This window comes from Brachyistius frenatus, unplaced genomic scaffold, assembly GCF_029030835.1.
Source record: "Brachyistius frenatus isolate BFR_SWC_R1_liver_20210118 unplaced genomic scaffold, ASM2903083v1 Contig_196, whole genome shotgun sequence".
Lineage (NCBI taxonomy): Eukaryota > Metazoa > Chordata > Actinopteri > Embiotocidae > Brachyistius > Brachyistius frenatus.
In genome coordinates, this window is record NW_027210795.1 from 94230 (window position 1) to 117923 (window position 23694).

The 23694-nt window shown below is 41.7% G+C and overlaps 1 protein-coding gene across 3 annotated transcripts; it reads left to right on the forward strand.

Moving 5' to 3' along the window:
- Positions 1-83: 83 nt before the first annotated feature.
- fsip1 (fibrous sheath interacting protein 1) lies at positions 84-23574 on the forward strand. Of its 3 annotated transcripts, XM_069718710.1 has the most exons (11): positions 84-315; positions 349-433; positions 543-588; positions 676-845; positions 941-1022; positions 1115-1186; positions 1620-1759; positions 1961-2080; positions 4731-4892; positions 15812-15964; positions 23132-23574. In XM_069718710.1, the coding sequence occupies exons 1-11, from the start codon at positions 272-274 to the stop codon at positions 23273-23275; spliced, it is 1218 nt and encodes a 405-aa protein (XP_069574811.1). In that variant the 5' UTR covers positions 84-271; the 3' UTR covers positions 23276-23574. The 3 variants fall into 3 exon arrangements, with proteins under 3 accessions (XP_069574811.1, XP_069574808.1, XP_069574810.1); XM_069718707.1 differs by having other exon boundaries at positions 84-433; XM_069718709.1 differs by having other exon boundaries at positions 84-433; positions 944-1022.
- The last annotated feature ends 120 nt before the right edge of the window (positions 23575-23694 follow it).

Here is a 23694-nt window from a genome sequence, read left to right on the forward strand (position 1 = left end):
AACCGCTAGCTAGCTCCTAGCTCGACCCGCTCCGCTAAGCTAGCTTAGCCACATTGAGTCGAAGCGTCAGCTGAGGTGCCTCGACTTCGCTCGGTAGCCATGGCAACAGATGTCCATAGTTACAACATCCGGGAAGTGTTTTGCGTCCATAGCTACCAAAACATTTGTCGGGAGGAAAAAAAAAAGAAAAAAGCTGTTGTCCATTTACTAATTGCAAATACGTTGCTGTTGTTGTTTTTTTTTTAAATACGGATTGAGAAAAATCTACATTATGGAAATTTTTCGAGGCAGTTTAGACGACATATCGAGACCTGCGTCCAGTGAGCAGACGGGCAGCCGCGCGACCAGCCTCACTTCGCCTCACAGTGACAGGATGTGTGCAACAACGAAGTTTTCCCTTCTTGTTTTGACCAACGAGGCCGCTGACGTTCAGGTAATGAACTAAACATGACGCAATAGCATTAAAAAAAAAAGAAAAAAGTGGTTCTTGAGTTACAAAATTAAGACAATTTTCACTAACTTTTGAAAACAACTGCCTGTAGGTTGAAAGCAGCTCTGAAGAAACTCCAATCAACTCCTCAGGAAAAGGTAACTGTTGTGCATCATGATGATCTGGACTGGTAGGATGGTACAGTCACTTCACTCGGTCACTTCACGTGATTGTGCTGATTTTAGGTCAGAGGCACGTCGATGTCACCGAGGAAGAAAATGAAAAGACCAAACTACACGGAGCCGTCGAGGAAATGAGACGACTTGATGAAATACTGATGGAGAAAATCTGCAAAGAAAAAGACATCCGACGTCAGAGGAAAGAACTCGTAGCAAAACTCTGGCGAGAGCTCCTGGTACACACAATCTTTCGAAGACTAGTTTTGACCCCCCCCAAAAAAAGAAAAGCGTTACCTCGGGGTGTGATGTTATACCGTTTGTTTGTGTGCAGCAGCATAAACCTGAAGGTCACTCTGAATCTGCTCATGAAGCTTTAAATACAAGACTGTTTCTGGCTTTGGAAGCACCCGCTGGTAAGAATAATCAGCATACAGATCCGCAGCAGCGTAGTTCATGGGGTCACTGGGTGACATCTAAAATATGTTTTTTATTTTTAACATTAAAGGTGCAGAAGAAGAGGAAGACGGCTTCGTGCCTGTGTTTGGCACTCAGGTTCCCGACCAGTGCACGGAGCAAAGTGAGCTCGTGGAAATACAACATAACAGACAATACGTTGTTCTCTGATGTGCTGCCTCCAATGTGCACTTGATGGCACCATAAGCTCGGGGATCGTACTGTACACAGCTGTTGGTTTTCCACCTCACCGTACTGCTGCAGTGCACGATATGACTTATTACAGCAGTTTTCCAGAACGTATTTTCCTCAAAACAGCAGTTACAAAAAGATTTAGTTGAATTGTCACATCTGCTATACGCAACCTTGAAGGTTTAGCATCAGTCTCATTGTTTATATTTCATCCCGCCTGAAGATTACTTGCTGCAAACTCGTCATGTGAATCAGATAACTGAGAATAAATCCGGCAGTTTGGCTTTGTTTGGCTGATTATTAAAACTTTGACTTACTCCTTCGATATTATCTTCAGGAATATTAACATGTATCTTCCCTGACAGGTGAAAAGAAGCCGTACGGCTTGACGGAGTCTCTTGAAGGAAGCTATGAAGACACTGGGGAAGACCAGTTTACAGGCAGCCACTGTGGAACTTCCAAAGGCATGAATAAACATAAGGACTTTGTGAAGAGAAACATTGAGGTATGTCAAAGTGTGGTCGGCTGTATCGCAGGACTTGGAGCGAGTTTTTCCCGTGTTTGTTTTTCCAGTGAGGAAAATATTCGTCTCTAGTTTTAATAAAAAAAAAAAAAAAAAGACATGTATTAAGCCTCGTAGGCCATCACTAAAAAGAATAGAAATGTAAATAATGATTTTAAATTTTTCTTTTTTGTATTGCATTAGTTAGTAAGCGGTGAGGGGGCCCAAATGCTTTTGACCCAGGAGGAGAAGGGGCGTCTGGCTGAGCTCCTCCGAGAACTAGACGAAGAGGAAGAGGACAGTGCCAGAGGCGCAGAAGGCGAGGTAGGCTGACATGAAGCCCTAACAGACAACATATGCAGCTGGATGAGTCTTTCTTCTTCAAGTTCCTTAATACTTTCCTCTCACGTCTAGAGGTCTTATAGGGGCGCACTATTGCAGCAGATGATCTCATTCACTGCTTTAGCTTTTCAGATTTCAATCTTATATTTTCAACATATCAAAAACAGTTTTTTGGTTTTTTTTCATAAACATTGACACAGATATTTAATACAATCTCTGCATTTAGAAATGAGTTCATTTGTGATATTAATTGTTTAATGTGCCATAATTTAACATCTGGCCTTTTGAATTTAAGTTTTTACTAAACCCATTGTTAAATATCTCCATGTTTTCCAGAAGATTCTGACTCCTGAAAGCAGTTTAGATTATGAACCAGATCTTAAGTGCCACATGCGGTTCACACAGCCTGCCGCATGTTATGGACTAATTTTATTATCACATTTCCTCAATAATTCCGTCTGCTGTGTTTCAGCAAAATTCAGAAGCCAGGATTTTTCAAATAGTCCTTCCAGGCTATAAACTACAGCTGCTCTGGTCGTGAGGTTGTGCTGATGGAGCTCAGAAAATGAGACCTTTTGTTTTCCTTTGAGCATTAATCTGAGACTCCGCCACCTGTAGCGGGCGAGTGTTTCACTGTGGACCCACCCACACCATCCTCAATTTAAATGTTTCTATTTACACTTTTAATTTGCCATAATGACCCCTTTGGCAGCTGTGAGGCCAATTTGAAGTCAGATGGGATGAAGCCTGTTGGGAAGTGAGAAAAAAACACATACTTACCTTTAACATGCGGTTCCATTTAACTTGACCCTGAAAGCCCTGCATCTGTAGGCCCTCAGCCTGCCAGGTTGTTTTTTTTGTATTTTTTTTTTTTATGTCTTGCTGCTCTATTTATGATGTTTGACTTGACTTTTAGAACAATACTGCAGTAATTGTGGTGGCCGATACCAAACCGAGGGGAGTGCAGATGCTGTTTTTTTTATTGGCTGGAAGAAGACTTCCTGTTATTGCGAAGCATGCTATTATGAATGGCCATAACGGATCAAGCCCATTATTTATGTCACCACGACATTGGTTGTGATTCGTCTTCAGTTCTGAGGACTTCACTCAGTTCTTGGCAGAATCCTTTGGGACACATCGACCGCAAGCTGCCGCTCACTGTTTGCCTCACACACTTTTTACGATGTTTCTGTCTCTCGTCCTAACAAGCCACACAGTCTTTGTGTAGTTGTGGTAACCTGCGGCAATAAATCAGTAGCAGTCAGTAATCGCAGAACATTTTGGGGCTGCAGTAGAGGAGCGCGGACGTCCACCCCTTACCTGTGGCCTCAGGTGGCTACTGCAGGAAGTAGGCCTACAGAACGGCCATGCTAGTCGTATTAGAGACATCTTGATTTGTTAAAGTTATTTGTTTTCTTGCAGAAACTCAGATGAAAAGGTGAACATCAGTTTCACTCTAAATATAGGCTGATATAGGCGATTATCTTAGCTCAGCATAAAGACTGGAAATAAAAGGATAAAAGCGAGCTTGGCCTTGTTTAAAGTTCTTCGAACAGCGGTTCTACAGCTTATTTATTCCAGCATGATATCTTGTTTATTTAATATGTTCAAGTGTGAAAACAACTAATCAATATTTTATAGACAGGACCATCTTCCCCCTGTTTCCAGTGTTTATGCTAAGATAAGCTGGCTGGCAGTAGTCTCATGAATGTACAGATATGAGAGTGGTTTAACCTTCATATGTAGCCTATCTCTAAAGAAACTTAAAGAAGTATTAATTATTCAGTTAAAGAATAAAGAATTGATTTGATCTTCAGTCACTGTGAGGGAGTGTTCATCACCAGTCAGAGGCAGATTCAGACATCAGCTCGGTAAAGGATTAAGCTGTTCCAAGGTGATGATTTATATCTCGACTCCCTGTGTCCCATAGTAAGTGATGGCATGAATAAATCTGTCTATGCTTGATATTTTTATGCCGTGTTTGTCAAAAAACTCTCACTCTGTCATACAATGTTTGGAAAACAGACACGTGAACAAAAAGGACCTGCCCGCCCTGTCTGATGTCTGAGATATTCTGCCACATCCAAGTAAATCACTGCAGTTGTTGAAACACCAGGATTGATCGACATTTGAAGCCCCGATCAACGTCATAAAGATTTGTGGGTCTGATATTTTAAATTGTGACTTTGTGTTTTGCACCACAGTCAGACCCCTTTGCTGTTTTCTTCTTCCAGTTTTGTGCAGCGCCGCCTTCTCACTGTTCAGAGGTTACATCTGTGGTCTTTCTGGAGTTATGATCTTCTTTGGCATGATTGCATTTTTGTGAGATCTTACCTCACCATTGCGCTGCGATGAGTTCACCACCCACCCACCCACCCATTGTTTGTCATATAATGGGAGTCTCAGTGGGACCGACAGGCACTGTGAGGAAGACACAAATGTCAGTTTGGCACTTGATCCATCCAGAAGACAATACCAAGTGCCAAAGTCACACTTGTACCTCGTCCCTGTGTCAGACATCACTGTTACAAAGCTGCTAATAAGCAATGGATAGATGATGTAGGTGGTCACAAAACAAAGCAGGCTTACTCCCAGTGGACCATGACTTATCCCTGTGATGTTTTTCTTCCAGGAGACTGCGTGGGCTGTGTCAGTCCTGACAGGCCAGGGTTACACCCCGGAGCCCTCTGACCTGGAGCAGCTGATAGACATTGACTCCAAAATTCGCCTTCTCCTTCCTATCGAAGAATTTCACTCTGTGCAAAGCTCTTACACAAACTTAAGCATGTCTCAGGTATGTAAACAAGCGACATTACTGGCTATATTATATGTTTTTTTTTATAGTGTGCCAGTAGTCCCCCCCATGCACTATCCAGAACTGCCATGAGGCAAGGTCATTAAATCTGAACGCAAGGTCAGCTCAGTGGGGCATCGATGGCAAAATCTTGTAAAATCTTTTGTTACGGAACCTCAGGAAGTCCACCCCCTATTCGTCATCGGGGTGAAATAGTATTATGCAAGCTGCTGAACTTTGGAGCTGAGGTTTACCTCATGTTTCCAGCCAGTTTTCCACGTTTCCATAAGAAGGGTGTATTTTATAAAGCCTCTCATGCATTGTTTGCTGCTAGTAAATTGAATTGTAAAATTTTTGCTGAAGCAGCTGTCTCATTATTTAAAGGATTATGTTATTTCCACATTAGCAACGTACAATTTGATACAATCAAAATATGATCATTGCATCATAAATGCAATTTACCAGGTGTCCGTTTAGACTGTTTTTGTAATTGCAAATATATTGTCCATTCCCTGAGTTGCATGTATGTACATTTAGAATTAAATTTCGACCAAGTGCGCTCCCTTTATATGCAGTACCCAACGTTTCAAGTATGATCTGTATATCACCACCACATCAAACAGTGCAGGACCGACTTCACAGATATTTATAACGATAACATTTTTCCAGGCCTTGGTCTTGGGTTTGGGTCTGATCCTAGACGTGAGCTCAGTGAGTTATCACAGGACCTTATCTAACCGCGTTTTGACAGCCAGATGGCATGCTCATCATTTGCGTAACCTGTCAGTGGAAAATTATGTTTTTGAAGTTAGTTTTGTGAACCCAGGGTGCCTGTTTCCTTCCATCACTACTAGATGTAGACAAGGAAAAACTGCAGTGCTGCAACGAGACATGATCTACGTATGTTGTAATGTCCGGAATATTTATTTCACTGGCCTAATTATTTCACATTCATACTGTAAATTTACTCAGTCACTCGAGGGATTTGTATGGAAATGGCTGTTAAACCAAGTTTAAAGTTTGAAATTGAGTTACTGAAGTCCTCCACTTGCAATGTTTCATCCACATCTGTTTAGATGATAAGGATTCGCAATATGAGTCCGATGTGGCTTTAACTGATTTGTAAAATTGTGTGACATGTAGATCTAAAATAATTAGTTAGTTATTAATCTACTAGTTCATTAAATGAATTTATTTTTAAACAAAAATCAAAACAATTTATTGATTCCATCTTTCAAATGTGAATCTTTGCTGCTTTTAGTTTTCTATGACATTAAACTGAATATCTTTGTGTTTTGGACTGCTGATTAGACCACACCGGGCTCTGAGAAATTGTAATTAATATATTGATTGATCAATAAAAATATTGGTAGATTAATAAATTAAGTAAATAACTGTTTAATGAAGCCCTGGTGTCATGAAACAGTGCAGCTGTAGTGTAAAGGTCCGAAAGTGGAGCTGATGAGGAAATATAATCCGCAGCCTGACGGAGAAAGACTAAATCTTTCAGCTCAGTTCTCACCAAGTAATTTAGTTCCAGGAAGTGACATTGAAAATCGATTAAGCTCAATCAGATGCGTACATAATCAATAGGCGAACTGTTTCTTAAAACTGCCAAATCTCATGGGTTAGTAACTTTGTAAGGACTAAACTGGTGCTTCGGGTGAATGGCCGTCATTCCTCTGTAATTGTGACCGTTGCCTTTAACCCTCCAAAATAAGACAGTCCTCTTTTGTGCAAAATGCTCCCCACATAAGAGTGGACATCAGAGCTTTGATAATACTCGACAGCTGGATGTGTTACTTTATGAAACCTACTCTCTCCCCCCTTTAATCATCTTGCCTGGTCACAAGGCTTTTTGGAAAAGTAGAATTCCCCATCATCCATCCATCATCTGCTCCCCATTAGGGCTGAAATGTCTAATGCAGGCAGTCCTTTTCAAATGATGTAACATGTAAATTAAACAATGACAAGCAAAACATTTTTTTCTGTCAAGTGACTGCAGATGATTCACTCTGAAACCTCGAAAAGAAAAAAACCACCACCTCCCAGTATTTAAATATTTTCATGCAGCGTATCAAACAGTGAAAGGTTTGTGAACACAACACCTGTCGAGCTTGAAAAGGAACTGTCTGTCTCCTGAGCCTACTTCACTCCTATCTCGCTGTCGTGGCGTGGATTAAAAATAAGCAGCCCACGAGATAAATCTCTTTCAGAGCATTCATTTCAGGTCAGTGGTCATGAAAGGAAATATGCTTTTGTTTTCCAGTTACCTTACTTCTCAGCAGTGGCTTGAGTTCTTAAATGAAACCATTTGGACGGCACTTCAGGAAACTGCTTGTGTGCCTGCTTAAACCAGAGTGTGCTTTAAAATCGATCATCATGTCTGTATTTCAACACCGCTGGAATTTTTTTTTACCTACTGATATTAAATCACGGCCTTGTGATCTTCACTGTTTTCTGAATATGTCAGACCGATTTTCTGTCACGCGTTTACATGGCAGGGAGTTATTCAACTCTCCCCAGTGAGCACTCCCTCAAAGAATCTGCCAGGATTTCAGAACTTGGTGGCGTCTTATCCCAAATATGATTGATACTCTTCCATTCATGCGCTGCTATGAGTAGTAGCTTCTCTCTGGCTACACAAGTCTGTTGCTTGAGTGAATACAGTCCACAAGGCCTGGCACCAGCCGGGACACGGCCACAGAGGAGAGTCAGCACCCCGTCAGAATGTAATTACAGACCTGGTGGAGGTAGAGGAGCACCAGTTCCAAAACAGGAACATTGCTCTCCCTTTCATTTGGAGATATTAAAATATGCAGGAAGGTTTACAACATGTGAGAGCAACTATGAGACCAATGCGCCAGTTTGCACAGGACAGAGGTAGCCATATCGGTGCACTGAGCTCACCTGTCCCTTTTTTTTTTTTTTCCCTGCCATCTGTGACAGGTGCATATTGCACTGCACAGACTAAATGATATCACATCCAAAAAGCCAATCATAAATCCACGTCATGAAGCCATAAACCACAGAAGCAGTATTTGTGGAAGCACGGCATTACTCACCGCATGGCCACACGTTGAGTCACGGGGAGAAAGTCTTGATTGAGAAAAAGCCTTGTTTTCTTCGCATCTGGCTCTTTGTTGATGATTTTTGATGATAGGGAAAAGGTCAGGCAGCTACAACCCCTCCATTAATGATCTGGATTGAGTGGAATCGAAACACTGCATTAAACAATGTTTACTTTGGACACTGTTGACGTTGTGTTTATGACCGCATCGCTCCTTTTTGCATTCTTCATCGCTCTCTCCTTTTTCTCAGGCTTCAGCTGAAATAGCTGTTCTGTCATTAAAAACACGTGTTGGCACATGTACACTGATTTTGACTGATGTACAGTACACTCCTACTGTACGACTGTGTGGTAATGCCTGCACCACCCACAGCTTGAGGCCAGCGGAGAGGATTCTGTCATGAGAATTAGCCGCTGTTGGGTGTTTGGCGACGTGTGTGTGTGTGTGTGTGTGTGTGTGTGTGTGTGTGTGTGTGTGTGTGTGTGTGTGTGTGTGTGTGTGTGTGTGCGCTTCACAGATCAGAATTACATATGTCATCCTTTCAAATGTGTTTTTTTTTTTTTTTTTTTTGCAAGTGTGGTTGCAATGAAAATTAACAAATGGTCTCCTGGTTTTCAGTCACTGTCACAGTGTGACTGCACTGATCCCGCTCGTAATCAGCAGGTCTTCAGCTCCTCCTGTATTTGCATAGTAACCCCAGCTGTGTTTTTGTTGTGCTATATTTTGATGTAAGACTATGAGGTCACTCAGGCCCATTGTGTGGTTGCTGATGAGCACTCATGATTTTAACTACACAGCGAATGTTAAAGTGAGGGAGCAGAGTTTTGGTCAGAAAACGCCCTTTTGACCACCACAGTGTGGTCAGTATATAGTTTGTAAATTTATCTTATTCGGTCCGGTCGTATAATTAAAGTTGTGGAAAAGCTTCAGTTGTCTTACATTAAATCAAAATGAAGGTTAGTTCTCATTTTAGATTAAGTGTGTGCCGTATTAGAATTCATGATAGGAAGTAAAGACGCCAGCTGACCTCAACAGTCACAATACTCAGAAATATGATACAAATAGTCTACATGTGTAATATGCAGTGCATGTGCCTTGGCTTCAGAATAAAACCAGAGCTAGAAAGCGAAGGTCATTTTGAATGGAACAATGTGTTTCACTTTATTAGTGGTGACAGCTGCAACACAAAAACGACATCGTAACCTCTGAGCTAAGGAAGAAACTGTCCTCTCTGGAATATGATGTTCATGTCCCTGCTGAGATAATGGAAATATGCTAATTTACAATAGAAAAGGATGTGATTATGTTTTTGTATTTTTCCTGACCAGCTTGTGAAGTTTGTCATAATTCAACATGTAGCATCTTTCACACAACTTGGCAGTGAACGTGTGTGTGTGTGTGTGTGTGTTTTCTTTTTGTTTTTTTAAATGGTTAATTTACCCTTTTTAATACATATAAGCATATGAAACATCTCATATCATCTTTGCTCAGATATTCTTCTGCTGGCTGGACAGCTGCATGGGGAGAGCTGAGGTGTCGGGGTTGTCATGTGGCATGCTTGGTGTTTTTCCCAAGGTTAACTTGGCTAAAAAGAAAAGACTCCACACCCGTCCCCACCCTGTAATTCCCGTGAGACCCAGTTTATTGTCTTATAAACGTTTCTCCTACTGGTGCTGTGTTAAGTGGTTTAGATCTGACTTTTGACTGTTCTCCTCATTATGACACTCCATGGTGGATAATTTAGTCGCATAGTCTTCTGTTCACAATAATTTAAAAAAAAAAAAAAAAAAAAAAACACTTTAAATATTGCCTAATCTCCTGTGTCTATGATCCAAATCACAACCAGCTATTACAAGGGCCAGAAAAATTACAGTTATTCAATCCAAAAATATTAAATAAAATAAAACCCCAAGTCCTAACACTGACCCAATGTTGTTTCGGACACGACCAAGCAAGCTATTAGCTGGCAGGCTTTTCTTGTAACCATTTCACTGACTGTTCCCACAGTCCTACATTTCAAAAGTTACCACTGAAAGAAATCCCACCTCAACATTGTTAGCAGCTGAACTGCAGCTCAGATATTGGCTTGATATTTCACAGCGTTTGTCGCTGGGGGACAAGAAGTGCAAAAAGACGCTTGGAGCTTTTTCCCCTCCAGATGCTTCTGATAAATATTGAACACGGCCTACTTCTTAAGGTTTTTGTTCAAATCTATTTCAACCGTGTCATTACTTGGCAGACACGAAAATGACCTTCTGTTAGCAAAGTGCAGCATGGGTGGAGATGATCCTGTGAGTATCTCTTCACAGTAAAAGCAATAGACTGTGAAGTATTTACAACAGTTCGGAGGGATTACAAATCCAAGATTTCCCTCCGCGACCTGAAAGTGAAAACTTTTTGATTGCTCTTTGGATTATTCTGAGTTGATGCAAACACACAGGCGGTGGAGGTACCTTTACCCACTGTCACATTCAGCATGCTCTTTTGATTGTAGGACACGGCAGGAGGTTTTGATCTGCGCAACAGTGATTGCTCCAGACCACCCTCAGTTCTGAAAAAAAAAAAAAAAAAAAAGAAAGCAAGTATAAAGTCCCGATGACCCACAAGTGAATCTTCTAATACTTCAGGAATGTTCACCAATCACTCAGTATCCAAAATACTGATCTAAAAACATGACCTGTGGAAGGGGAAGAGACAGCTGGGATACAAACACATTTCATATCTGGGTCATTTTTTTAGATCTTGAAATACAAACTCTCACATGGTCTCTTATGGAGCAATATCAAGCTGATCGGTTTATGGTGCAACTTTAAAGAGGAAGTAGGGGAATGCATTTGTTAAAAGTTGAACTATCCTTGTGTCCAAGTAAAGTGGTGCAATATTGTAAACATTTGTTTGCATTTCTCTCCTTCTCAAATCCGAGCTGCAGATATGTACCATACACACTATAGCTGTGTTTGAGCACCTCTGCCTCAGAAGCTGACAGATGAGTGCAGGTCACAGCTGGGCAAAATGTCAGTCTGAGAGACAGACAAGGAAATAACAGCAACACAGAGAGAAGTCAAGAGACTCTCAGCCATAGCTTTTGAACAGCTTGCTCCCGTGCTCTCACAGGGAGTGCTCGTGGCAAGGCATGTGGACAGGCCTTGGCAGGTAGCCTGGGTCCACGTGGCACAGTCAGAGCTCCGACTATACTTCAGATTTGAGGAGATATAGAGGGAGAGAAAACAGAGAGTCCTCAAGAGAGAGCAGGAGAGGACTGTGCTGTCCTGAACAACACCAGGCGTCTCTGCGTGAGTCAGCACCGCTTGGCTTTCTTTCATCATCGCAGCGCTGTCCCTTCACAATGTGCAGCCGCGGGTCATTACCAAGACGTATCGTCGGCAAACGGGGTCGAGTATATTTTCCAATCAACAGGAATCCCTTTCTAGAAGTAGGCTGAGTGTTTTATGAGGCGGCACACCAAGTTACCAATACTCAGATGCATATTTAAAAATCCCCAAGAAAACCTTAGTCAGTTTTTCTTGACAAAGTGTCTAAGACATTGTATATTTCATGTTTTTTAGGCTGCAGTTGAACCTTCTATTATACTGAAAAGTGTTTCTTGCATTTAGTTCTCAGAGTAAAAGTAGTGCGACATTGTAGATTTGAAGTAGTACTTGAGTTATAATTTTTGAAATGTTAGCTATTAGTGCAAAGGGTTTGTATTATAACTGAATTTGATTGCCTAATAAACTGGTACCTCAAAGTACAACAGAAACATGCTGCTTTCATTATTTGTGCTGCCTGTTTTTTTTAATGACTGAGTGACTTAATGTGACCAACAGACATATTTAATATACAAAAGGCCCCTAGAGTTGAGGCCTCAGAGCCATTTTGTGGCTACTGCATCCGAAAACAAACTGCAGTTTGAAATGTTGGCCAGCGTCCAAACCATGTTAAGTGTTTTTCAACGCGAAGGCCATTTAGTGCTCTATTTTTTCCGGTTTGATTTTTGTAACTCTTTGCACTATATTTACAAAATGCTCAGAAGTCTTTATTTTCCTTCGTATGACATGCAGATCCCCCACCTATTAAAAAAAGGTATGAAGAACTTACTTCAAAAGAACACATTGTACAAATTAGTTTGTTTTGACTGTGCAGTAGCTTTTATGATTTTACTGTCGACACTTCCTTGGATTAGCTCCCTTCGAGCGTGTTGTCCCTGGTAAGCGAGTCTTGAGAGTGCGTGAACAAGGTCATCAAGCTGTCGGCACATAAAAAAAAACATATTGCCATATTGCCGCAGGATGCAAGAAAGCACCGACACATGACAGCGACCTAAATGTTTGTGCTTATGAGATATATCTGAGAATGCATCTGCATGAGAGGATCCAGCTGTTATATTTGGCGAGGTGTGCCACAGATGCGGCCCACATTGAAGCAGAGAAGTTGCACCAGACTACTGAACTCCAAGGCTCCAACTCCACTAACAAAATTAATATGATTGACGTAATGTAATTATATATTCCTCTTATGGGAACAGCAAGATGTTGCACACTCAGTATTGCGGATTTGTAGACATCCAAGGTTTACTTCGAGTTGATTTAAAGTGAAACGTTTGGCATGAAATAATCCCGACTATTTATCCTATTTCGTCACTTTGAACAACAGCCGATCGTCCATCAGCCGCTGCAGCTGTTTCACACTCAAACACCGTGACAACCTCCGGATGGAATGCATGGCCTTTAATGGGAATCATAAAATTGATCGCATGATAATAATAATCGGTTAATGAATGTCAAAGGCATGACCGATCCAAGTTATCTGAAAGTCATACAAATAATATACTAACGATGGTTTTGCTTCTTTGGCAAACAAAATCTGAGCAGTTAGGTAAATCAAAGATAACTTTTTAGGAGCCATCATGTCATGCATGAATGACTTTTTCCCCCCTCAGTTTAATAACATTCATTTTGAATTTGAGTTGCACTTGGCAATCAGAGTCGTGCTCTGATTGTAAAGAAGTGCACTTTATATCAACTCATGATATTAATGCAAACTCAAACTCTAAGAGATTCTTTTGATATTTCATGACATACTTTATCTCTAAAGCTGATTATGTTTGACGTCTTTTTTTATACTCCAAGAAAAACAAAAACCAGGTCTTTATGGCCTCCCAGCGATCCAGTGACCCCGATAGTTGATGCGATTATTGGAGATCTTGAAAGGCGTGTCATTAGGCAACTCCCGGGAGAGACAATTACCATCTTTTTACTGAGTTTCTGATCGGAAGACATTCAGTCTAACTTCATATCGAGTTGAAGTTATCACACGTTCCAGGAGAAGAAGCACAATTACCGTAATGTATTAGAACAATAGCTGCAGTCTGTTAAGGTCAAGAAACATTATTCCCCCAGTCTTCTCCAAGAGGTGAATCATTAGAACAACTTGAGCACAAAAGCAAAGTGTACAAGTGTATCCTTGTCGATGCTTTGGAACGGGATCTAAACTCATTTATTAGGAGTGCTTCATCAACTATATCTTTAGAAACACTGTTGGCAAAGTATTGTAAATAATAAGCTTTAGGCCACTGAGTCTTTCATGGAACAGAAATGAACCGTATGTCAGCTAAACACATGATTCCACACAGGTTTAATGTCTCTCGTTCAATCAAGTATATATATTCACAAAAACAACATCAAATGTTTAAATTTGGAATTTCAGTTCAAGAATTCAAACGGATGTGTTGAGATAAACTTTCCGTATATTATATAGTATATATTATATCAAAAATGATTGCTCATTATTTAGCATTAAGGTGGTGACGCTGCTGTACAGCTGCTAGTATGACTCTCTCTGGAATAAAAATCGAACGTTGCTGAATTTTGTTTGTTGTTTTTAATAGCATGATTAATGTTCGGAGCGTTTAAATAAAAACTATGTAAATCTCTCGGATCAGATAAATTTTTTGTTGTTGCATCAAAGTCCCTATGAGGTTGTTACTGTGAAAGATGATCCGGGGCCAATGCAGAGATAATAGGGGCAAGAAGAAGCAAGAAGAATGGTGTGTCTTCGCTATAATTGGGGTCACAAGGTTTATAAAACGAGACTGCGGACTTTCCACTTTTGATCAGCAGAATTTATTGGATGTTAATTTAGCCAGAGAGAATTGGTTTATTGTGAAAATGTGTAACAAACATGCGTCATTCAAACTGGCCAGTAATAGTTGTCATTGTTAAACCTTGCAGACAGTTTGGAAGTTTGCAGAATAGTTTTTGAAAAATAGGGCCGCTGTCGTTTCCAAATTAAATAAACTGTTTCTCCCGAAGATTTGGGCTTTTTTAGCAACATGCATTTAGTGGTGTGAGGAGGGTGGTAAAGCTAGACTTTAATTTTTATTTTTCCTGGTTGAAACGCTGTTTCTCACTCTGGTGCATGACAGGATTCTGATCCCGTCGTCCCTTTTGTAGTCGAGGATGAGTGAGTCTTAACTGAAGGGCTCTAGTAACGACCACTTAAAAGAGGCTTCAGTTAGAAGCTGTCATTATTTCCTTGAAAGGGAGACACAGGGCACTTTTAGGTGAGGCCACACACACTTAGGAAAAAATGCAAGAAGATTTTTGTTTTTGCCAGTATTTGAATATTAAAGTCAAATCACATCGGTACTATTCAGTGGCCTAAAATTTGTCTAGATGCGATACGTGACATCAGAATGTCTGAATGCTTATTAAAAAAAAAGCCGTCATTCTTCTCAACATACTGGCTCGGCTTTACTGAACTCCCCTCCTACCCTGGGATTACTGAGATTACATCCTATCATAAATGTGTCACAACAGATTTAGTAACTCAGCGTTTAACTTCATAATTCCTACTGGGTCGCGCTGTCTTCAGTAACCTACTATTTCACCATCCAAGTCCCTATTGAGATGTCGACATTTTATGAAATATCCATCAATTTCAACATTATTAGATCATGCACACGCCCGCCTGCCATCCAGACTAACCGAGAGAGATGGAGCTTTCAACCACATGGCGCTAGACTGACACTCCAAAACGGTCCTGCGGTTGGCAGCGTCCTCTCAGACCCAACCATTTTTTTTTTTTTAGACCTAGCTGCTGTTTTTAATGGAGTAGCTGTGTATTTTTAGAGGTCAAAATATGACCCAAGTGCAGGTCATTGACTGGTCAGTCTCTACAGTGTTGTTCATTCGACAATTTCCTTTCCATCCTGACACACACTTGTCCCTCATTGTGACCTCAGCATCAGCACGCAGGCTTTTATGAATTTGTAAATGACCTGACATCTTAACATGCATGAATTGGGTCTGATGGCTTTGATTGAAACGGTTCCCTCTCCGTGACTGAGGCCCAAATAAAAGGATCCACGCTGCGGCCAGAAAGACAAACTTCTCGCTTATCAGGTGTCCATTGATGGTCCTCCAGGCACGACTCCCCCGTTTCCTCCTGACCCATATTACCAAGTTTGCCTCGGACGCAGCCGGTGGTTCATTGTGTCGATCCAGAGCTCGTGGATGCCGTAAATGCTTGATTTATGTTGGACCCCGTGTGGGCTGTAGCTGAGGTACTGAGATCTCAGGCATTATAATGAGCACCTGATTGACCTCTCTGTCAAAAGTAAGTAAGGACCATTGGTTTATTTTCAACTCCACATGTTTAGGAGTCTTAGAGTAATGGAAAAGTACACATGAATTAATTGTGGTGAACTGCTCTATGGTTTCATCTGTATTCTGTATTGAAATGTTTCCAAGTGACAGCTATAAACTGTGAGTGCAGCCGTAGAAAGAGTACCAAGTGACATGAATTGTTTCTGCCTCGTGAGAACCGGTCACGTCTGTTGTGTATCAGGGTCCTGGCTCGGAGGATGGTTGGAAGTGCGATGGGGACGTGCAGCCAGGAGAGAAGGTCCTGCAGGATATAAAGGAGAGGAGAGGGCAGGAGAGGCGGCTCCAAGAGATACAACAGCAGCTGGAGACCCTGGTCCAGGGCCACGAGATGACTGTGAGTTCAAAGCAGCCATGTTCATTTACACACACAACACATGCTCACTAGTGCTTACATCCGCACAATGTCTGTTGGATCGCACTGTGACACTCCTCAGTGTTCATCTGTAGACACGTGTTTGACAAATTATTCCAAGCACACAGCTGATTCTCAGTCATTCTCACTGGGGGACGATGAAATCACAGGCAATAATCATGTCTCTGCAGGCCCATATATTTTCTTCTCTTTTTTCCTCCCCGCTTTACTTCTCTCGCATTGTATCACTAACACGCTCACTTCGCAGTTTACAGTCTCTCGTAAAAATTTATTTTTTTGATGGACATTTTTTTTATCGGAGGAGTTTCGTTTCTTTCTCCGCCTTTCTTTGTACATACGTTAGCTCGGAGGGCGAGGATGGTCGTTTTCTCCACCGTGTTTCATTGCTTTAGGGAATTCAGATTTAATGTCCTCGCTCCACAGGGTTCCCTAGAAACCATTGAGCTCTGTCTGGTTACAGGAGCCTCTGCAGAGTTACAACCACAGAACTGTCACTTGTTCTCTATAGCTGAAGACACAACACTAGAACAAAGGTGGACAGCCCCGGTTTCTGCTTTCTCCGGCATTTCTGACTTTAAATTTTGTGAACAAGGAGAGGAAAACATTAGAAATATATTTGGTTTGACTCTTTCATTGCATAACAAACTTCTTCTCCGTGCTTCGGTCGCTGCGATACAAAATTCAAATATGTTGCATTTCACATCAGTTCTCACGCTGATGAACCACAACATGATGTATATATATATATAGAAAATATATATGCCAAATTTAAACATAAAAGATGGCCTTTTCACCCACAGACAGTGAGGTAATAAAACCCTCCGTGGCAGCCACACCCTTACATCACACGGCATCATGCCATGCAAAGCGAGACCTATTCCTGGCTTCATTAAGGAAAGACAAGTGGAATAGTTCTGTAAATTAAGCCGAGCTCCGTTTGAGGAAACTTTTTTTTTTCATGATGATCACAAAACATCAAACCCACCAGTCTCTTAACCGCTGCTGCTGCACAATCTTTGCATTTAGCCGTGTGTCACAGCATTTTATAAAGTGTCACCGAATGACTGAAGCCAGCGAGTGACTGCAATGTAAGCAGCACATGCACGGTGTGTATTCTGGGTGCCGCCGGGCTTGTTTTGTGGTCAGAAACGATTTCTTTGTAGAGAATTTGTCTGGGAGGGGATTCTTAACCAGCTTCTCACAGCTGCACGACACTCGTAAAGTTGATTTGTATAACGTCCATAACTCAAACGCTCTCTCACAGTGTTTTTGCACCTGAAGTGTTTACCAGCTATGCAGGCTTTGTGCATAGTTGTCAGCTGGAATATAAGAGCGTGATAACTAAGAGATCAGGGCTGGTTTTTATAAAAACCTCTGAAAATCAAACTTATAAGAAAGCACCAACAAGACTAAAACAGGTTTTGTTAAATTTCCTAAATTTTATTTGTGTATAATCTTATTAATCTTATCTAATTAAATTCTACTGTAAGCGTAAAGGCTCTTTGGAAATGAGAATTATTCTTGAAGTAAACGTGTGTATAAAAGCTGTGATACTGTGGCTCAAATGAAGCTATTTAACTGCTTGGAAGTAGTGTTACTATATTTTGTGTGAATAGTAACATCTTAATGAAGTGCAGTACATCTATAGACGACTGAAATGGGTTAAATATCACATAAATATTCCCTCTCTAAATGGGAAGTACGCTGCTCTGTTGCTGCAGGGCAAAAATGTTCCAAAGGTTGGTTTTCATTGTAGCTGTGACTTCAGACTGTTTGCTCTCTTTGACTTTTCCTGAATACATTGTGTGATGTTAAGAGTTCAAGTGTTAGTTAGGCGATGTACCTGATTTAGCTTTTATTTGCAGTGATTGATTTAACAAACAAACGCCGGCGTGACTTGGATTTGGATCTGAGACTTGTTGAGAATTTAGTGCGTCATATCTGCTTCTCCCATCTTTCAATCCAAACAATATCCTTTCCAGGGAAATCCACCTCTATGCCAGGCAAAAATTCCCGCCTCTCACCTTTGATCCTCTTGTTTTCATTGTAAATAATATTTTGCTGTGGCTGCTTTTGCCTTTTCTCCAGAAAGGCTTTATGAGTATAAGTGTCATTGTATTGTGTTAATGGTACATTTCTTTAGAAATAAAATAAAAAGAAGCCTTTCCAGAAAAAGGAGATAAGACTAATACAACAGGGCTATTTTCAACTATTAAAGCAAATTGTGTGAAACTCAAAAAGCTGATGTTGGTCATTTTCCTGCGACCTCATTTGGCAGCGTTCTTAAATCAACCTGCAAAACGAAGGACAATCCCAGATACTTCCAGAAGGACTAATCAGGCCAAAACTATCCATCATGCTTTCTCTGTGACATTTGACAAGAGTAGTCTTTGGTGCAATTTTACCCAGCAGTGCTCCAAGGTAAAAAACAGAAACTTGTAAACAGAATACAGCCAGAAGATGTTGGCCACCACATGAACATACATCCACAGCCCTGTCAAGGAAAAGATGGATACCAAGCCGCTGTGGCCTCAGTCTGAGCTTCATTGTTCAGGCGCTGTGGAACCATTTCATTTTGCCCGCTCTGCAGTTTCACTGCAAGTTTTTTTTTTCTGAGATCAGGTTTGCCAGAAAATAGAAGCTATGGAGAAAAGGGATGCTCTCTCTCTCTCTCTCTCTCCCTCTCTCAGGATCTTTTCTCACCTCCTCCACTTCATTTCACGCATGGATACTGGCTCGTCACGCTGTCTGCTCTGGTTTTAACAATATATAGTCTCCTTAAATAGAGACAGTTAGAGAAAAAGATTTCCCAACAATAGCCTTCTTCTGTGTGGTTCCCTCTACCGAGTGGCAGAGAGTAAGTTAACTAGCAGCCTTCGCTGTCGGACCTGCTGTTGTGAAATCTCTCCTCTCCCGTTCCCACAGTTTAACTCAACTTCAAATATTTAAAGCGAAATCTGAATTCTCATGATTTTCACTGTGATGATACAGCTGTTATTGACAGTCATCCATTCTTTTTATTTTTAGTAAGTAAGGTGACACTGTTTTTGGATTTATTTTGGGCATTCAGCTTCGCAGCTGCTGACTGACCTCGGAGGGATGTTGTTGTGGGACACGGTCAACCTCTACAGCTTACGAATGTTGAAATGGTTGTACAGTTAGCAATCTGGGCCTTTTGTTCCTTTACAACATTTAGTCTTTGGGAGGACCCCAGTCTGATTCCCATCAGATTGCACCTTTAGGTCATTTTCAACATCCACTGACTCTCTTACACTCTCAGTCCTGCGTTTGTTCCACATTACACCGATGACGTTAACTGTCTTGGTCTAGTTTTAGTGATGACGAAACTGTTAAAACTCACAGCAACAGATCGTCCCGTGACCTCAACACTCCGCCCGGCGCTGAAGTCACACACTGGGACCGCCGACGTTTCAAGTCCTCGGGAAGGAAAAACCCCCGAGTCGACTTCTTTGTGTCCTTCTGTGTTTTTTAGGTGGACACACGAGATCAGTGTCATTAATTCAGTGTGAACGTTTGAAGAAACTTCCACGACACGTTCTCGAGATATGATGTTTGCAAAAATGGGACAAATTGATGGACGGCGGACCCAAAAATATGATGCCTCCGGCTACGGCTGTTGCCAGCATGGAGGCATAAAAAATAAAAAAAACTTGAACCAATGATACACAAGCATGTGGAAAACAAATAGAAAGATGACATGTGACTAAATGTGCAGGGTGTGACGTGAGGATATTCAGCCTGTAATCACGACAATAGTTTGACTTTAATCAGGTTCTTCATGAAATCCCTGAGGTGAGTTATTAGATTATCCACATTATCTGACATTTGACATGATGTTTTCACAATGATGTCACTGGTATACTATTGCAGAAGTGAGTTTGTCTCAACAGCTGAATGGGAGTGCAATGGATAGAATTCCTCCTTGTGTCAGTGAGGAACTGGCCTCTGGCTCCGCGGCCCGATGAGGCTCAGCTATGTGACTGATGTCCGGGACCTTGAAAGCCGAGCAGCCGGCCCACGTTTCGCATCCTCTGTGTGCAGGAAGCCGACGGCGAGCTGCAGGGAGGTGGTGATCTGCTGCAGGATAGCTGCAGGGCTGAAAACAGCCCCGTCTTTGTCAGACTCCTCTCCTGATGGGAAACTTATACCGGAGTGACCGAGAACGCTGATCTTTCACCAAAAGGTCTGAAGTTCACCCACGACGCCATCGTTTGTCGGTAGAGGAACCGGACTCCGGCATCCGGAGGGAAAACAACACACTGAACACGCCATCGTGTTGCTGCTGGAGGAGGTGGCAAAGTGAAAACTTTGTGGAATTGCTAAAGAGGACAGAGACACAAGTTTCCTTTTACACGAAGTGGGAGCAGTATGAAGGAGACCTGAAGTTAATAACCACCAGACATATTTAACTTCATGGCTGATTTGTGTTTCAGTGATGAGTTAGGAGTAGCACTTTAGGAATGAAAGGGAAGCAATGAGCCCGGGTCAAAACCTGTTCCTGTTTTTCATAGATAATCATTTAAAAATGTGATGAGCAGCCATTTCCTGGTGGACACCCTGTTGATTTGTCCCGACACCTCTCAGGAGCAGCAGGAGAGCAGCCGGTCAGCGAGGCGGGAAAATAAGAGTGGTGTTCAATAAGCCCGTGTCTGTAAAACAGAGGCGATAGTGTGCTGTGTTTTTCATAAAAGTGTCAAAGGCCCATAACTTTCCCCACCAGAAATTGTCGGTGTTAAGCAAATGTATAGATTCTCCACCTACAGCTCATATTTCACATGTTTATGCGAGAGGATGCATGGCTGGGAAAGACTCCGACGCCAGCTCGCACAGCTGCTCTTCCTTTGACTGGAGACCGTCTTCAAAAAAAAGAAGAAGAAAAAAAGCATATTAATGTGTCTGCATGTTTTCTTGCAAAAAAAAAAGAAAAAAGTGTCACATCCACGGCTGCTCTTTTATCAACTTCCGTGTGAAATCGTTGGACAGTTTTCTTCACAGTTTACCAAAAATAAATGTAATAAGTGCCCGCAGACGGAGAAGAGCTGGAGTGAGTTTAAGTGGCTGTGGCAAGGAGGCAGACAGTCAGACAGGAAAGCACGTATCGGTCACCCACCGACACCCGCGGCCTCCCCAGTGTTCGGGGCACCCGAGGTCAAGCGCTTTTAAAGAGTTGCGGCGTTTTGTCACAGTGGTTAAATGAAACACTTTTTCTCTCCTCTCTGCTGGAAAGTCTAACTTGTAGTTTCCATCTCCAGGACGGCTGGTGTTGGTTCAAGGCATTTCTGACCGTTAACACTGCAGCCAGTGAGGCACTTTTTATTGCCCCTCATTTCATGTACACTGAAAAATACTGACATGCCTGTAACTGACCCGGGGATTTTTTTTTTTGGGTGCCGTACGTCTCAAGTTTCACTAATGACTCACTTATTTTTGTAGAAATGTATTTTAAAGTGTCCGTGTAAACTATGCATGCTATAACAGAGGAAAGGGAAGGTACATGCTGTATGTTTATGTGCATGCACAAAGATCGTTACCCACCATATTGGATCTTATGTTGCCCCCCCCCCCCCCCCCCATGCTGTTTACAGGTGAAGGTCAAGTCCACCAGCAAATGTCTTGCTTCATACAGGTCAAAGGTCAAACACACAGGGCGCATCATGGCTGCGTTCTGCCTGCGGTCTCCTGTCCACCGCTAGGAGACGATCCGTCGGTGTGATTACGAGGGTCCTCGCTGGGGGTCGTAAATGAGTAACACCGCCTCGACCTAAAAGGATGTCGTTACATTCGGAGGGACTTTGAACCGAGATATCCATCAGCAACTGGGGGCCGGAGAGTTTCAGAGGGTGGTCTGCTCGACAGATGATCGACGGACAGTATTCGCTCCCGCTAGAGGGGACAGACGAGACACAGGAATGTGATTTTGTCTCAGTGGGATGTGCAGAGGTGAAAACAGCTGCACGAGCATGATATTTTCTCAGGACAGAGTGTCCGGTGATGAGGTCACACCGTAGTGTCAGCTCTATTTTGTCCTGATGCCCACATTATATATTTTTTAATCTGTGGATGTCAAAGCTGCATATTTATATCCAATCGATGACCTTCGTAGGGCGAATACATGTCATTGTTGTCTTTTTTGTTCCACTGACTACAAATGGTAAAAAAAAAAAAAACCTAATAATCCTCCTTTAAAAATCAGTCATGATTAAGGACAGAATAACTAGACTAGGACATCTTTACTTGAAGGCCAGGGACATTCTGTTCAGTGTGGGATGACAGCTAGAAACACAAGCTCACACGCTGAGCGATTGATGGCAACGATTACCGTTGAACTCAGAGATTTAAACATTTGACTCTTCGGCACACGTTTTTGGCGTGCCGTTCATGTCACGGAAGGTAATGAGTTGATATTGTTGGAAGAAATCGGCTGTTGAGTCGCAGCTGTCTAAACAACGTGCAGCGTTGTGCATAGGTAAATTAGTCATGTCTCACCTCATCGTCACTGCAGAGGAATTAAAAATTTACTCAGCCACTTTCTTTGAAATCAGTTCCAGTTGCCAGGTAACACATCATTCCCAGAAATAGATATTGACTCTTATTTAATTTCAAAGACCTTTTTCCAAATAACCTACTTTTAGAAGGTTGGGCTTTCATTCTTGAACTCGCACGCAGTCCCAGTCTGCCTGTGAGGAGTCTGGCTTATCTGTAGAAAAACAATACTGACATCCAACTGGAAGTGTTTTTTCCCCGACAGCTTCCAAGTAAGCGCAGGGGACGACTACAGCGGTGCTCTGTGCCGTTATGGAGAGCCACTGTTGTATCAGGTCATTAATGCAACACATTGTCTGGATCTGACAAAAAAACAAACAAAAAAAAAAGCTGTAAGCCCAGAACATTTGTTGGGATCTTATTTAGGGAGGATGTACTAAAAATGTCAGCAGGCAAATATTCTGTCGTCAGTGTTGGACACTTTAATATTGTCACATTGGCAGACATGTCTGCACGTCTCCACATATTCTGGACTTTTATCTTTCTATGGATTTAACCTCGAAGTCTAAAATGCGACATACATTATTATTTTAATCTTTTAAGTGTATTTGTGTTTTCCTACAGATTGAGTCTCCAGAACTGAGCGAGGAGCAGCTGCTGGGCCGGCTCGTTGAATGTGAGCTGAGCGAGAGCTGGAGTTACGGCCTCGAGGCGGACGATACGACACCGAGACCCGAAAAAAACAATGGACTTCTACATTATTTATGAAGATGTGAAGATCCTGTCATATCTATATCCATATCTATATATATATATATAGATATATATCAAGAACATCAGAAGGCACTCAGGTTTGTCATACTGATGAGCAGGAGACGTGGTTATATTACAAAACAATTATTCTTTATTATAACAAAATTAATATTCAACACAGTGATTTGATGAAATATAATTTTAAGCACTAACTACTAATAAAAGAGCCTTAACCTAAACAATTATTTCAATAGATGTTCAGAGCTGCAGCTTTCCAGTGGAGAGGTGGACCGTTAAAGGTGAGGATCCCCAAAAGAGGAAAGAAAAATTAGAAAAGAAACTAAGCAGAACGTCCAGCACACACTCGGCTGCTAAAGGGTGAACTGCAGGTCTGCAACTTAATATAAATCACAAAATAAACCACACAAAGCCAT